The sequence below is a fragment of the Electrophorus electricus genome, chromosome 14 (assembly GCF_041902795.1).
Source record: "Electrophorus electricus isolate QZ-2024a chromosome 14, ASM4190279v1, whole genome shotgun sequence".
NCBI classification, from domain to species: Eukaryota; Metazoa; Chordata; class Actinopteri; order Gymnotiformes; family Gymnotidae; genus Electrophorus; species Electrophorus electricus.
In genome coordinates, this window is record NC_137510.1 from 13,061,388 (window position 1) to 13,076,796 (window position 15,409).

The 15,409-nt window shown below is 40.9% G+C and overlaps 1 protein-coding gene across 4 annotated transcripts; it reads left to right on the forward strand.

The window, feature by feature from the left end:
- Positions 1 to 508: 508 nt before the first annotated feature.
- ppp4r1 (protein phosphatase 4, regulatory subunit 1) lies at positions 509 to 14,643 on the forward strand. 4 transcript variants are annotated; one of them, XM_081697003.1, is made up of 21 exons: positions 509 to 525; positions 809 to 864; positions 1,097 to 1,141; positions 2,349 to 2,484; positions 2,799 to 2,905; positions 3,724 to 3,866; positions 4,269 to 4,415; positions 4,538 to 4,645; positions 4,796 to 4,861; positions 5,111 to 5,269; positions 5,809 to 5,936; positions 6,070 to 6,815; positions 9,348 to 9,490; positions 9,675 to 9,770; positions 9,931 to 10,116; positions 11,050 to 11,211; positions 11,502 to 11,602; positions 11,701 to 11,821; positions 12,091 to 12,219; positions 12,906 to 13,047; positions 13,447 to 14,643. In XM_081697003.1, the coding sequence occupies exons 2-21, from the start codon at positions 858 to 860 to the stop codon at positions 13,608 to 13,610; spliced, it is 3,036 nt and encodes a 1,011-aa protein (XP_081553129.1). In that variant the 5' UTR covers positions 509 to 525; positions 809 to 857; the 3' UTR covers positions 13,611 to 14,643. The 4 variants fall into 4 exon arrangements, with proteins under 4 accessions (XP_081553129.1, XP_081553128.1, XP_081553130.1 ...); XM_081697002.1 differs by lacking the exon at positions 509 to 525 and having other exon boundaries at positions 532 to 864; XM_081697004.1 differs by lacking the exon at positions 509 to 525 and having other exon boundaries at positions 532 to 864; positions 2,400 to 2,484.
- Positions 14,644 to 15,409: the final 766 nt, after the last annotated feature.

Genomic DNA, 15,409 nt, shown 5'->3' on the forward strand with positions numbered 1-15,409 from the left:
TTGCGTATGGAAGATGTTTATGTTTGCATTGCACTGCTTTACTTGTAAGTAGCAGGTTCAACCCCTGTTGGTATTTATTCTAGTTTATGTTATTTTTTTCGTTTCTATCTTATTATATATTATTGTGTTGCTATGTTTGTCCTATGCTGAACGGTGCCGTTGTAACAAACACATTTCCCTCAAGGGCAATTAAGTATTTCTTATTATTAATACACATACATTAAAAATAAAGAGCAAAAGAAAGCCCCCATGTTTCCAAATAAAGAATAACAGGGGATTAAGCGAGGGGAACACACCAAGGATTGTTGTCTGTTTTAATGGGTTCACAGTCTGAATGGAAATGAGAATTGCGTTTACCCCACCCCTTTAAATAACAATTTAAACAGATAAATAACAATGTAATTGTCATTTAACAATTAACGAGCCTGAAGTTTATACATGTATTCAGTTCACTTCAAACCTAAACCCGTAGGTGGCGTAAAACTAAAGATTTTCTTCGCATGGGGATGCAGCTGGAACGAGTTTGTCAGTGTAAAATCTTGCGTTTCGCGTGACATTTATATTTACTTCTTGCGATATGGATATTTAAGAAAACGAAATGTTCAAAATAAGCTTTTAAAATTTGAATTTAATTTCTTCAAGCGAAATTACGCGCAACTAGTTGACAATTTATCGCGCATGCCTGCGTAATACTCAGCGCCCCAGATTCCTGTAGTACAACACTGCTGTTGATTTTAGTCTGCTCACTGTATCCAGGTTGCTGTCTGAGTTCAGGCTTCCTAACTAGCTCTTTCTTTCCGCCCTCCAGTCGTTGCCTCATCGGCACAGACCACTTTTAAATGTAGGACCAGGACAAGATGGCGGGTATGTTGGATTCATCTTAAATTACACCACGAGATTAAGACAATTCGTGCCTTAGAATTCATACTTATGCATCACCTTTAAATAGTGTAACGTTAGCTAGCCAGTTGGCTAACTGCCTATTTTATATTCGAAAGAAAAATGCTAACTGGCTAACCTAGGTAGTCCTTCAAGTTTAGGTGTATGTCGGCTAGCTACAGTCACGACTGAACCCGTTTTTGTGACTTTGTTACAGATATTTCGCTGCTTCAGGAGGATTCCCAGGAGGAGATAGACGGATGTAAGTGTTGTGTTGTGTTTCGACTGTGTGAAGCTACTCTAGCTGGTTTTACATGTCATTTGCTACCACCCTAGCTGGTTTATGTTTAATGTGCTAAGTGCTACAACCACGCAAACTTTGGTCGCTCTTGGGTACGCACGACGGCCTGTGTGGCTAATGCATACTATTAATTTCAGTCCAGTATTATCTTGAATTTAAGGCTACAAAGTTTCGGTTTCATATCTTGTTTATATTAAGTTGTATTGATTTATATTAAATATCCAATCTCACACTGATGTTGGTTTTCCGCTAGCTGGTGAGCTGTACACAGGTTGGCGTTAGCTAACCTAGGTTAGCTAGGCAATGTTAACCTAGCTACCTTAAAAACCCCGGTACAATCGCTGGCCCATACTGGTCCATAATAAATACATTTCCAACTACATCGCTAAGTAATATTTAACTACCTAAATTGGTAGCTAATTCCTTTGCATTAAACTGGTCTCTAGTTAGCTGGGATGTGTCTGAACTGTCTTAAATGATAGTAGGTGCAGTTGGTGTCCGGCAAGTAAAACCGACAAGCTAAGTAGCTATCTAGCATTAAGTGATATTTAAAGAGTAACTTAATTGTGTAGATGAAATGCAGAAACACCTGTCAAAGCTAAACGGGGACTGTTAGCTACGATACTGTTCTACCAGGTGTTGGTTGAATGAGTGTTGGTTCCGACTCGACGCAGTTAATAGGTCAAGTGCTTTTCTAACGCTTAGGGTGTTTAACTGGGCTAATGCTAACCCGTTGCGGCATCACTGGAAGTGCAGAGTAAAGCAATAACATGAATCCGGTGTGCACGTCCTTTAGTGATGGAGATATTAGAATACAGCTGTTTTGAAAATCATTATCTACTAGTACACGCACAATTATAAAAATGGAGGAGCCCTATCTGTGGCTTGGTTCATTTTCAGTGATGCTTTATGTAGCTGTGACAGTGTTAAACTGCTTATGTGTTTTCCTTTTTTTTCAGCATTCTACTGGTGTTTTTTCAGCATTTCTACTGGTGTTTTCTGATAATTGTGAAAAAAAAGCTCAATGCATGCAGCATGTCTTTAAATATTTTTGGTGAACTTGCTGTGTCCAGTCGGGCTTCTCTTGATCAACTAGTAAAGGCTTTCATCACTGCCATAATGCTAGGGTGGTGGGTTCTGCTCACTGTATTTCCAATGTCTCTAATAGTTGGTGTGGATGACTACAACTCAGAGTCTGACGTCATTATTATACCTTCAGCCTTGGATTTTGTATCGCAAGATGAGATGCTGACGCCACTGGGGAGGCTGGACAAATACGTTGCGAGTGAAAACATATTTAACAGGTATGCAAATATTTGCACTAGATTTATTGTTTATTGACTTTACCTAATTGTTGTGTGTTTGGCTGGTTTCATGGAGGAGTTCACAGTTGTTCATGGCTGCTAGTTTTTTTGTGCGTGTGTTATGTAACTATGTAAATTAGTATCCTCTCATTATGAGGATCTGTTTCTTTGCTCTGAGGGAGGGAAGTTTCAAATTTCTATGGAACCAACATTTCATTGTCTTCCACAGTTTGAGACTCGGGCTGTTCTTTTTAATATTGTGATTCACTGATTTAACAATGCCATGCGATAATTCATTAGTGTTTTATCTGCAGACAAATGGTGGCCCGAAGTTTGCTGGATACATTGAAAGCAGTTAGCGAGGATGAGAGGGATTGTATTGCTGTACTGGAGAGAGTAAGCAGGCTTGCTGATGACTCGGGTAAGTTTGAATGTTGATGCATCATCTTTGCCTGCCTGTCTGTTTTCTTTTAAGTATTCTGAATGTACTCTGTAGTTCTGTATATATGAATGGTGCGCTTGCATCCGTGTATAATCCCCTAAGAAATTATATTGTATTCAGAGTATCCTATGTCCTTGCTGTGTCTCAGGTTCAGTGATGGAAAGCAGTGTGCCCCTTTGGCAGGGTACCAAGACAGAATGGATACATTAATGTTTGATGGGAATGGTGTGACTTATTAAAGGGCTTTCACCATACTATTTTACAAAAACAAAATGTAAAGGCCTGATGCATTTAAGAGTTTTCTCACATGGCTTGCTGTCTAAATCCATCCATCCTTCTAGCTCTGCAATATACCTTATAGAGCTCTTTGAATACAGCATGGTGTCCCATCTAGACACTGCAGAGAATATTTGTGGGAGCTCTTTAGCATTTAGTAGGCACTATAAACATTCTCCTTACATTTGGTACTGCAGCCAAAATGACGAGTCCTGTTATCGTTGTCACGTCATGTGTTTTTTCACTTTTAATATCTTAATTGTATGCATGACTGTGCATGACATTCCAGTACACCTTTTGTTCACAACCTGATTCAAATTGCCCAACTCTGAAGGAAGATGAAAGTTGCAATGCTGTAGTGTATCTAATTGTCAAGTGGCAAAATGCCATGATGACATTTCCTACTTGGTAAATCCCTCAGCATTGCGACTCGGAAACATGACCCAATATTGATGATATGACTTAGATAAGATCACTAATCATGAGTATTTTAATACACCAGGCTGTCTGTTTCTTTTTAGAGTCCACAGTTCGAGCAGAGCTTATGGAACAAATTCCTCATATTGCCATTTTCTGCCAAGAGAACAGACCTTCCATTCCATTTGCATTTTCAAAATATTTGCTGCCCATTGTAGTGAGATACTTGGCTGACCAGAACAATCTGGTAAGTGCATTCATCATTATAGTTTTTGACTATGTTCCGTTACACATATGTGTGTTCTACGTTCTATAGGATGCTGGTGAGTTTCCACAACTGTATAAGCCAAGGCCTATAGTAGCAACTACCACTGAAGAAAGTCTGTTTGTTTCGTTATTCTTGAGTCTTTAGCTTCAACATTTGGGATTGCATCACAAAATTTACTTTGCTTTCTCATCATGTCCACCTTTACACCTTTATACACTTGTTTGCTAATATTATCTAACCTGCTTATGACTCAGTGCTGTTAAAGATTTAGCAATATAGTATTTGCTGGTATACCAGTTTGACAACATGAAACCATTGTTCCTGCTGAACCGTTTTACCACAGTGCCATCTAAATTTCTCTTTGACATTACTGCCTTATAGGTTAGGAAGACCAGCCAGGCAGCCCTCCTCATGCTTCTAGAGCAGGAGCTGATAGAACGAACAGACATTGAGAATCTGGTCTGTCCTGTCCTTGTGGACCTTACTGCTCCTGACAGCAATGATGATGTCAAAACTGAGGCTATGGCAGTGAGTTTCTTGACATGGTTTAGCGGTATAAGCTTTAGCCTCTTCTCAGCACCATATGTTGGATTTTTATCAGTTGACTTAGGTTTAAATTTTCTGTTTGTTTTTGCATTGTTTGGAAACAGATCATTTGTAAAATGTCACCAATGGTGGGGAAGGATATCACAGAACGCCTCTTCCTTTCACGTTTCTGTGAGATGTGCTGTGACTGTAGGATGTTCCATGTGCGTAAGGTGTGGATCTCTAGCTGGCCCTCTCAAAGATGCTTGGACTGAAGCGCATTTTTAATTAGTCATTTATGACTGCTCATGGATAGAGAAGATTAACTCAGTAATGCACAATGTGCCAATAATGTAATATTTCAATTTTTCTTGCCTTGATAGGTGTGTGCAGCAAATTTCGGGGATATTTGTAGTGTTGTTGGGGGAGAAGCAACAGAAGAGTTACTGGTATGTATGACTTTCTTGTCCTCTTAAACCTACAATGTATAGATATAATTGCTTGAATAGAACCAGTTTTAGTTTAGTTATAGAAGTCTTACCTTTTTTTTCCAAATTATATTGGAAGCATCTAGCTTGTGGTCATGTCTCAAAATGCACACGTGGTTTTCAAAATAGGGCATGAGGCAGGCAGATTTGCATTTTCAAATGTAGCTTTCCCCCCCCCCCCCCCCCCCGTGTATCTCTCTTCCTGTGCAGCTGCCACGGTTTTTCCAGCTCTGCTCGGATAATGTGTGGGGAGTACGGAAGGCCTGCGCAGAATGCTTCATGACCGTGTCCTCTGCAACCTCTCAGGAAGTGCGCAGGACCAAACTCGCATCTCTTTTCATCAACCTCATCAGTGACCCCTCCCGCTGGGTGTGTGACTTCCCATTCCCCTTGGCTAATCCTCTCAGGATGTTTGCTTAGGTTTGAATTTGATCAGCCAAATTGGTTTGTTTATTTTTAGATAAGTATGATTTTTGTGTGTTTGTTTCTGCAAACCTGGTCAGTTACATTATATACATGTCTTTAATTTTTGACCAGGAGTTGGGTTCTTTTTCATTTTCTTTTTAATGCTTTGAACTCTGAAGTACTTATTTCATGACGTAGGGCATTGGTAGCTCAGTGGTTAAGGGACCTGACCAGTAATTAAAATGTGGCCAGTTCAAGCCCTGCCTCTGCCAAGTTGCCACTGTTGGGCCCCTGAGCAAGGTCCTCAACACTCAGTTATTCAAGTTGTTCAGTCATTATTGTAAGTCGCTTTGGATAAAAGTGTCAACCAAATGCCATAAATGTGTCCAACATCTTTCAGAATATATGTATAGCCCCTTTTATGCCGCAAAAAGCACCTACGTGACATAGTTGTTGGCTGCATTTAAAGAACAGATAATTACTCCATGCTATGTGTCCATCAGGTGCGCCAGGCTGCGTTCCAGTCTCTGGGCCAATTCATCTCCACTTTTGCCAGCCCATCCACTAATGTAGGCCAGTACTTCAAAGAGGGGACAGAGGACACCAACTGGAACCAGCAATCACACAACCAGTAAGAATCTGCTTTCTTGCACACTGAAATTTTTTTTTTTTTTTTTTTTTTTTTTTTTTTTTTTTTTAAACTTCTCCTCTGTGTTGAAGGAGGCATATTTATTCTCTTTTCCTGCCCCCTTCCTCCCTTCCAGGGATGGTGAGAGAGCCCCAAGAACTACCACACATGCTGCAGACTGCTCTCCCACCCCTTCCACAGAAGACAGTGCTAAGAGCCTTCCACAAGGGGAGACAGCAGTCTCCCACCAGCAGGACTGCACTTTCCAGAATTCTCCATGCACTCAGGAGCACTGCGAGGGCCAGCTGTGCAGGCCGGCCCGGGACGCTGTGGATGTGGCTGTGGAGGGTGGAGGGGAGCAGGTTGCTGAAGCTTTGCCTCTGGACGAGTCCTGCTGTGGTGTCGACTCAGACAGACCTAGTTCCAAGTGCCTTCTTGTGCCAAGTGATCCAGACCCAGATCCAACAGGGGAGGAATATACATTTTTGCCAGAAGCAAGCCCAGCAGTACAGGAAAGCTTCTCGTTAGAAATCCCAGTGGCAGAAAATCCCACACACTCACCTGAGGGTACCACTGTGGAGGTCCCTGAGCAGAGTGCCTCTGTCGGCAGTACAGATGTTACCTGCACAACACTACCACGACCAGAAGCAGTGAAAGTGGAGATTCCAGAGCAGGAGCTATATAACTCATTCCACTACTGGAGGACACCCATCCTGCAGATAGACCTCGATCTGGAGCTGTTGGAGGCAAAGTGCAACAGTAGCAGTGAGGCTTCTGTCAACAGCTCCTGTACCCAGGTTTCCACACCTACTTTGGGCAGGAAGCAGCTAGAAGAGCTCATTGAGAACCTAGAGCCTCACATTGATGACCCTGATGTCAAAGGTGAGTAGGCATGGCCTAGTTCATTTAAAACAGTTCACCAAAAAGAGCCATGTTTAACTTAAATGAACATACAGCAGTTTAGAATGACCTCAATGTTTCTGCTTCACAGCAGTGCTCTTCCTTCTGTACTATGCCTGTCAAAGTTTGTGAAATGGTGGGATGTGAATGTGGTTTCACAAATCCATCTTGCAGGTATCGTTTACACTACTGTATAACCATGAGCATGCTGCTTTTCTCTTAGGTTTTGTACAAAGGATTTTACAGCAAAATGCAACATATGATGATGAGCTATAGGATTTCACCTTGCTTATCTAATTACCCCCCACCCCCAGTTCCTTTTCTCCAGTAGAACTGTTTTGTAAGTGAACCAGAGGCTTGCTGACAGTAGCGCCACCACAATCTCAGCACCTTGTTTCATAATTTGTGACTTAAACATTTGCACAGACAAAGTCAAGTATTATACCTGCCCTAAACATGCATCTATTCTCCAGGAATGACTGATTTTAAATATCATTTGTATTAAAGGTTTTTGTTGATGTCATTACTGAATGTGCAGTTATAATATCTTAACTGGGCCTAGTGTTTCACATTTGAAGACTTGTGCTTGGCATTTAGGGCCTTTGAACAATGCTGGTTGCAATGGGGCACTCAGTATTTTTCTCAGGCTATTACGTACATAAATATTTACCACATAGCCAATTAAAGATCAGTTGGTCCATTCCTGTGAGAGGACAGATGTATCACAAGTGTTGTGGGAGTTCAAATTAATTGTATGGACTTGATGTGTTATGGGCACTTGTCTGTGAAAGATTTTAGAAACAGTCTCTTGCTGCCAGGGATGGCTGAGGCAGTTAGGCTCTGATCCCTTTGTGTTTTGTGGAAGGAAATGAGATTGGGAAATTGGGCAAACAATGAGTAGAAAAGGGTGTGCATGAAAATGTTGAGTTAAAACAGTATTTCCAACAAAAGTAGTGTAAACTAGAATGCATATACCGTCATTCCATCTTAGTTGTGATGCATGCCTTATATTAATTTACTATGCTGTATATGCCTTTTACACATCTCTGAAGGAAAGATCATGGTGACATTAAATCCTGCTGTTAAATGGTGGATATTGTTGTGTGGGTGGCTGCGTGCTGCCTCTGTTCATGCTGTAAGTGTTGTGTGCATGATTGTGTCAATCCATGTTTTCTGATTCTTTCATTATCCTACAGTGTTGCTTTATCCCTACTTTGTCACAAACAGCACAAGGTCATCTGCTTCATGCCGGGCCTGGCCTAATACTGCGTGTCTCTGCCGATGGATCTAATGACACCCCTCTGCTCCTTCTCTTTTTAATGTTTCCCTTCTGCCCTGTGTTTCCCTTCCCTTCTGTGTGGTGTATTCTGATTTAACACTGCTGGTTTACGTGGTTGACCCGTTCCTCACTGACAGTGGCCTTGAAAGAGCAGAGACTCTACATAATGGCTCTGTTAACTGGGCTGTATTATCATGGAAGCAGCTTATATATTTCACCATGCTGTTCAGATGCTGTTTCTTTTGAGGAAAATGCATTTTACAGTAGTAGTATAATTGAATTAATCTAAGAAGCAGTGGTAACATCTCGCTTTGCTATGAGTCTCGCTGTGAAAAGTGTCTTGGGTTGTCATGGGTTCTTTTGGCTGCAAACATTTGCTAGCAAAGTAGCAAGGACTACAAAATGTTTGGTCACTTACAGAACCAGTGTTCTTTAATCAGTATTCTGTAATTTATACAAGGTGATGTGTTGTTTTGTTTTGTTTTTTCTCACATTCCAAGCATAATGTTTTGAATTGGAATAGGCTGCTTGATTGGAGAGTAGCTGCCATTGCTTGCTGTGACTTGTTTGCACTGTGATAATGCAACAGCTTTCTTAAAGCTATATGCACAACTTTGTGAGGCTTCTAGAATACCCTGTGTGCAGTAAGAGAAATGCATCATGCAATGTTCATCTAATAATCATTTAGTATTTAAACCAGTTAGTTTTTGTTGAATATGGAACTGTCCTGTCACTAGTTAAAACTATTGTGCAACCAAGTGAAGATTTATGGCTATAAGCTTGAAGTTAAATGCACAGTGTTGCACAATAACAGGTAGAGTGCATAGTGCATAACAGCAGGCATGCGTGTTAATCATGGGTTTCTTTACTCTTGCAGAGGTACAATGATGGTCATTTTAAGACTTGCGTTTATATCAGCCCAAAGGCCTGTGTAACAGACTATGGTTTCCATCCACCAGTTTTTATATACAGTTACACTATTCAGGCTCTTGTTCTTCAGTATTCCTAAGAATGTACTAGTTTACCAATATGCTGCCCAAATTGGGTAGTTCTGCTCCAAAATGCATATTGCAGAAACCTCTATTCAAATTATAGTGTATTTGAATGTTGTGCTATTCAATAACATGTACTCAGTCATTTTGTGTGTTAAACAAATATTGTTTACACACACGTTACATACCATGAGGGATGAAATTGGTTCAGTGTTGACATACCATTTTGTTTTTGCCCAACAGCACAAGTAGATGTGTTGACTGCTGCTCTGAGAGCCACTTCGTTAGACACTCATCATGATGAGGCATTTCTGGAACCTCGGCAGGCCCAGAACAACCCCTACAGTTCCTGCCACGTCCCTCTCATAGAGGCTTCTGATGTAGAGGTACCCCGATCACTGATTTTAAGATTTTTGCATCATCTTGTGTCATAATGATCATGCTGGTAGATCGCAGATCCTAAGTCTTTTAGGAGCCTGCTTATCTAAACCTCTTTTTCCTCTGATCTGAGATGCTTGACTAGTTAATTGGAGTCATGCCCAGTAAATGTGAGGTGTTTGTACATTGCAGAGCCAGGAATCCACTCTTCCAATGAGTCATGTTGATGAATCAGAGTTAAGTGACAGCAGTATGAGTCCAGAAGATGAGAGAAAATCCAAGCAACAGGTAAAACTTGTCACAAGGAGCAACAGCTCAGTTTAACCTACAGTTTGAGAGATCATTTTAATCTTTGCCATAAAGACACTTGTACCACAGTTTCATTTTTTTCCACTCACAATGTTTATTACTTATTTACGTTATTTACTCTCTTCTCTGTGTACTGCAGGATGTGGTTCCTCAGGTACTTTTGGATCAGTACCTGTCTATGACAGACCCATCCCGGGCTCAGACAGTGGATATGGAGATTGCCAAGCACTGTGCTTACAGCCTGCCAGGGGTGGCCCTTACTTTGGGCCGCCAGAACTGGCACTGCCTCAGAGACACTTTCGAGACGCTGGCCTCTGACATGCAGGTGACTTAAGACTACACTGTGCGATGCACCACAGCACAACACACCCTGCTGTGTGTCCTCTGTAACACACCTGATTGGGGCAGTGGTAGCTCAGTGGTTAAGGTATTTCACTAGTAGTCAGAAGGTTCAAGCCCCACCACCACCAGGATGCCCTGAGCAAGGCCCCTTAATCCTCAGTTGCTCAAGTTGTATTCAGTCCTTTGGATCAGAGTCGGCTGAATGTTCTAAATGTAAAATGACACTTGCAATAAAAAAACTGAAAAAAAAACACCTGCTGCTTCACCAGGTGTGATGCACATGTGCTTTTGGTAGCGTGTAGGATTTGCTTCCTCTGTGTTTTTTCTCTGGCACTTTATGATTCTGAGAATCTTACATCTCGGTCTATTAGAACATTTTCTTATTTTGTTGTTATTTTTCCTGGCTAGGTTCTTAAATTTTGGTTTGCACCTTTTTTGTCTCATTCGTTTTGGTATTTTCAGTCCAAAATGTTTGTGCTGTATTTGTCCATAATTCCATAATCCATCACACAGCCTTCCAGCCTGTAATTCAGATTAATTCAGTCTTTTCATTCTTCTGACATTTAAGGCTGGTTGCTATAGACGCTGAATGAACCTTCTGAGTTGCGTCTTTTTGTTTTTGATGCCATTTAGTTTTATTGCCTTATTTTAAAGGTTAGTTTTAGCCAAATCAAAACTAGAATATATATTTCTTGGTAAATGTTTTCTATTTAAAATCATATCAGTCATGTATCAAGACAAGCAGGAAATCAGGCATTTAGTTTTATGCAACATTTTCATCTATATAAACAATATTTCATACAGAACTATGGAACCCAAGCATTCACTCCCCTTCTCAAGCCCTATTGCCCCTCTTTACCCTCGGTTCCCTTTGTGTCTCTCACTGTTTTGCATAACGTAAATCTCTTCTCTGTAGTGGAAGGTGCGGCGGACACTGGCTTTCTCCATCCATGAGTTGGCACTGATTTTGGGTGACCAGCTGACTGCTGAGGATCTGGTGCCCATCTTCAATGGCTTTCTTAAGGACCTGGATGAGGTGCGCATAGGAGTGCTCCGACACCTCTACGACTTTCTCAAGGTGAGTCACAAGTTCACATTGTTGCTTGAGGACAGTTAAGTGGTCTGAAATTGACAGCACTTGCTATAAAAGGGCACTGAGCATAACTCTGCATATTGGAAAGTTGTTTTTTTTTTTGTTAGTTTTTCTGTTTTGCACAAAGGTTTGTAACTCTCGAGTGCTGTCCTGATGGTTTGGTTTAGTTTTATGTGTGTTAATACGCAGGTGTCAAGTCAGCATATTATTATTATTATTATTATTATTATTATTATTATTATTATTTTTTAATTATTATTTATTTTTTTATTTAGTTGCTGCATCAGGAAACTAGGCGCAAATACCTATACCAGCTTCAGGAGTTCCTGGTCACAGATAACAGCCGCAACTGGAGATTCAGATCTGAGCTGGCTGAGTATGACACGTTATTGTGCAGTGATGTTATCTGTATCAAGGCTGTTTTATTGTATAAATTTGTTGCTTTTTTTTATTTTTTATTTTTTTTCCTGACAGACAGCTGGTCCTACTGTTGGAGCTGTATAGTGGGCAGGATGTGTATGATTATTTGCGGCCTCTAGCATTCTGCCTCTGCACAGACAGAGTCTCCTCTGTGCGGTGGACTTCCTATAGACTGGTATAAGTAGCTATGGACACACCTACATACACAGTCTGTTCTGCCTTTATCTTTTACACTGTACTTGTATTTTAAGGGCAGAGTCCTTCCCCAAATGGGGGAAGCAGTGGCTTTTTGCTTATCCTGACATTATTGTTGACAGGCTAATCAAGGCTCTGGAAACTCAAATACAGACGCTCTATTGCAATTCCTCTTTGGTTTTAAAATGTTGTCGCATTGCTTCAAGTGAAAAGTAGATTTTTATTCCCATTCTGTTTTTCTCTGTTTAGGTCAGTGAGATTATCCGTAAGCTTTCCACATGCCCTGTGCTGTTGGTGGATTTCCTTGGCGAGTTGGTGGATAAATTCTGTCACTCTCCAAAATGGTCAGGGCGTCAAGCTTTTGCCTTCGTATGTCAGGTAAGGACAAAAATGACCACCCTGCACAGTTTCTTTAAACTATGACCAGTTAGTGAGTAGTTCGTCTAGATAATGTTGCGCTGCATATTGTCCTATGATAATGATGGCATTTTGTAGTTCCTACATGTGCAATGTGAAATGATGCAATGGCAGGTTCATTTTCATCAAAAGAACTTAACCCTGCAAAAATTTAACTGGTCTGTACCTGACCAACTGCCAAGCAAAAAAAGGTGTTCCCATCCCCCTCCATTATATTTTAAATGTTCCCTTTTAATACACACCTCATTGGAGAGTCATGCTTTGGGGAAACAACCAGTTTAGAGTTGCTAAGACTGGATCAGCGGTGCCATATGGTCAGTGCAGGGGGTGGGTAGGAGGCGAGGGGTTGCTCCATGGGCCCCTCTCCACTCTACCCCGTTTCACAGAGGAAGTATAGTGTCTCCTATCAGCCACCTGCTGGAGGCTGAGGTTATTAGGGCAAGATTGAGAGTTTCGTTTTGCAAGGACAATGGCACAAGATGTTCTTGTTACCATGTGCTTATCTGTTTCATCAGCTTTGTTGCAATAACCTGGAGGTCACTACATGTTCTGCCTCTTTTTTTTTCTCCACAATTCATGTCTAAGATTAATGTCCTAAATACTCCTCGCGCTCTCTCTCTCTCGCTCTCTCTCCTTCCTCTTTTTAGCTAGCTATAGAGGAGGATTGTGTGGCATTGGAGCAATTCTCAGAGCACCTGCTGGCTCCTCTGCTGCAGCTGGCATCCGACCCCGTGCCCAATGTCCGTGTGCTGCTGGCCAAAACCCTCCGCCAGAGCCTCATGGAGCGAGGTCAGTTTCAGTCTAATTACTCATTTAATGCAGGAGAGGCTCTGGTGAAGACTAATATATGTAGTTGAATGTGTGAAATTGGTCTTGTTTTACAATATATTGACTGGTAGCCTGGTCAGTAGATAAAATCTCCTGCTCTATTACAAAGTCTCTGTGGAGATGCTCAAACACAAATATTCCTAAATCTAAAATTTCAGTCAAGTAGGCCCCTTTAACTGCAGTCCTGAAAGATATTTTAAAAACCACTTTGGTATTTGATTTTTATTTTTATTTTTATATATATATATATATATATATATATATATATATATATAATAAAATTACACACACACACACGCAAAAATCATAGTTCTAGGAATGTTTGATGCAGTCCTAACATTTCCATGCTGCCCTCCTTAGAATATTTCCTACACTCATCCAACTCACACCAAGAGGCCTTAGAGCAGACGCTGGTGGCCCTGCAGATGGACATGGACAAGGATGTCAAATACTTTGCCAGCGTGCACCCAGGAAGCACACGCATTAACGAGGATGCCATGAGCACCACTTCTTCCACCTACTGAGTGTATGCGCACACCACTACCACCACCACCACCAGCAGCAGCAGCTTCATGCTGGATAATGGTTGAGGGGCTTGGGCCAGACTCTACCCAAGGCACAAAAACTGATAAGCAGCTGCTCGGGGAACATCATCAACCAACACTCATTCCCCTGAGGGTAACTCACTACAATAGTTTGTTTTTGTGCATTCTTTGTTTTTGTTTTTTTGCCACAGAAGCCTTAAAAGTGTCTTCCTTAAAACCAGAGAATACTTGAATATCTGGAGCTGTCAGAATATCAACAAACTAAAATGAAGCAGTCACAATGTCATCTCAAATCCAGGCAGTAGGTGATCATGAGCTTCCTACATCCATCCCTCTTTCTCTCTGATATTGATGGACCGTCATCATTTCTCTCTCCATAGTAGCAGGAAGCCACAAAACCATTCTACCAGGAAAATCTGTGGTGCCAAGTGTTTCCCTCATTTGATCTTTTTTTCTGTTTTGATTCTGGAATGGGGTGAGCTATTTATATGCTGCAAAAATAGTCAGAGTTGAAAATGTGTAACCACCTCAGTCTTCCTTCTTGGAGCAGTCTGGGAGCTGACGAATGATGAAGCATGGTTTTCTTCTCAAGGGCTCAAGTCGCCAGTTTTAAAGTCTAGTGCAGCACATTGTTGTACCTGTAGGACACAGGCCTCCCCTGGCATGCAGGGGTCCATGTCCTAATGGTGAAAAAGAACTATTGTATTTTTTAAACCAAAACCATGAGTGGTCCATTTTGCAGTGTATGGAAATTGAGTGTGATTCTCACACACAAGCCCTGCAATATTTTAACACAAATATTAAATGCTTCACCATGACCCATGCATCACTTGTACTGTACATATTCTTATTTTTTCCATTTTGATCAGTGATCATATAGAAATGTGATATAATGTTCTAACCTGTCCAAAATAAAAGTTCAGATGCAGTTGCTTAGTTTGCTCCTTTTTCACTTTGCATTGTAGCATCTGGACATAGTCTTATTTAATGTAAAATAAAATTGCACAAATTAGTTTGAATTCCCAAATTTTTCAATTTCCTTATGGGTTCATGCTAAAACCAGGAGCTCTTACATTCATGAACTTTGCCTTTCTAGGTTTACACATAATATTCCAGTTTACAAGAAAAGGAAAAACTCCATGTGTACTGCAGAGGGCAGTATAAACATTGCTTTGCATATATTTCAGGATCTGTTCTATAGTTCAAAATCAGCTTTATTGTCATTCAGACTATACAAGTAGTGCACAGCTGAATGAGATTGCGTTTCTCCAAACTCTGATGTGCAAATATACAGTATACATAAAGGTAAGTGCACAAGACAAGACATTAGTCAGCATAGACAAGACAGTATAAATAAATGGCATTAATTTTAAGGACTGAGCTGACATGGGATAGTGTATACATAAACAAATGGTTTTTGCTGGTATTTTATGAGTTTTGTCAGAACAGTGAGGCAGTTCATACTTGACTGTAATTTCATAAAGTTTGGGGTCAGAACACTACAAAGTTTCTGCTGTGCAGGCACTTAAAGGTGCTCCTTGTGCCTCATCTGTAAGAACTTGACAAATTATTTCCTATAATACAAATAGCCTATTTAAGGTTCCTGGCAAAGATCTTTTGTCTCCTAACTAGTAATGACACCACCTGTGTCATGCCAGTGCAGGGTGGTCATGTGACTGTACCCATCTTCCCCAGTGGAGAAAGACTCCTTTGTGTGACTTGAAGGCACAGCAGAAGGAGGAGCCTGCAACAACTTCATTTTCCCACAAATGGGCCTA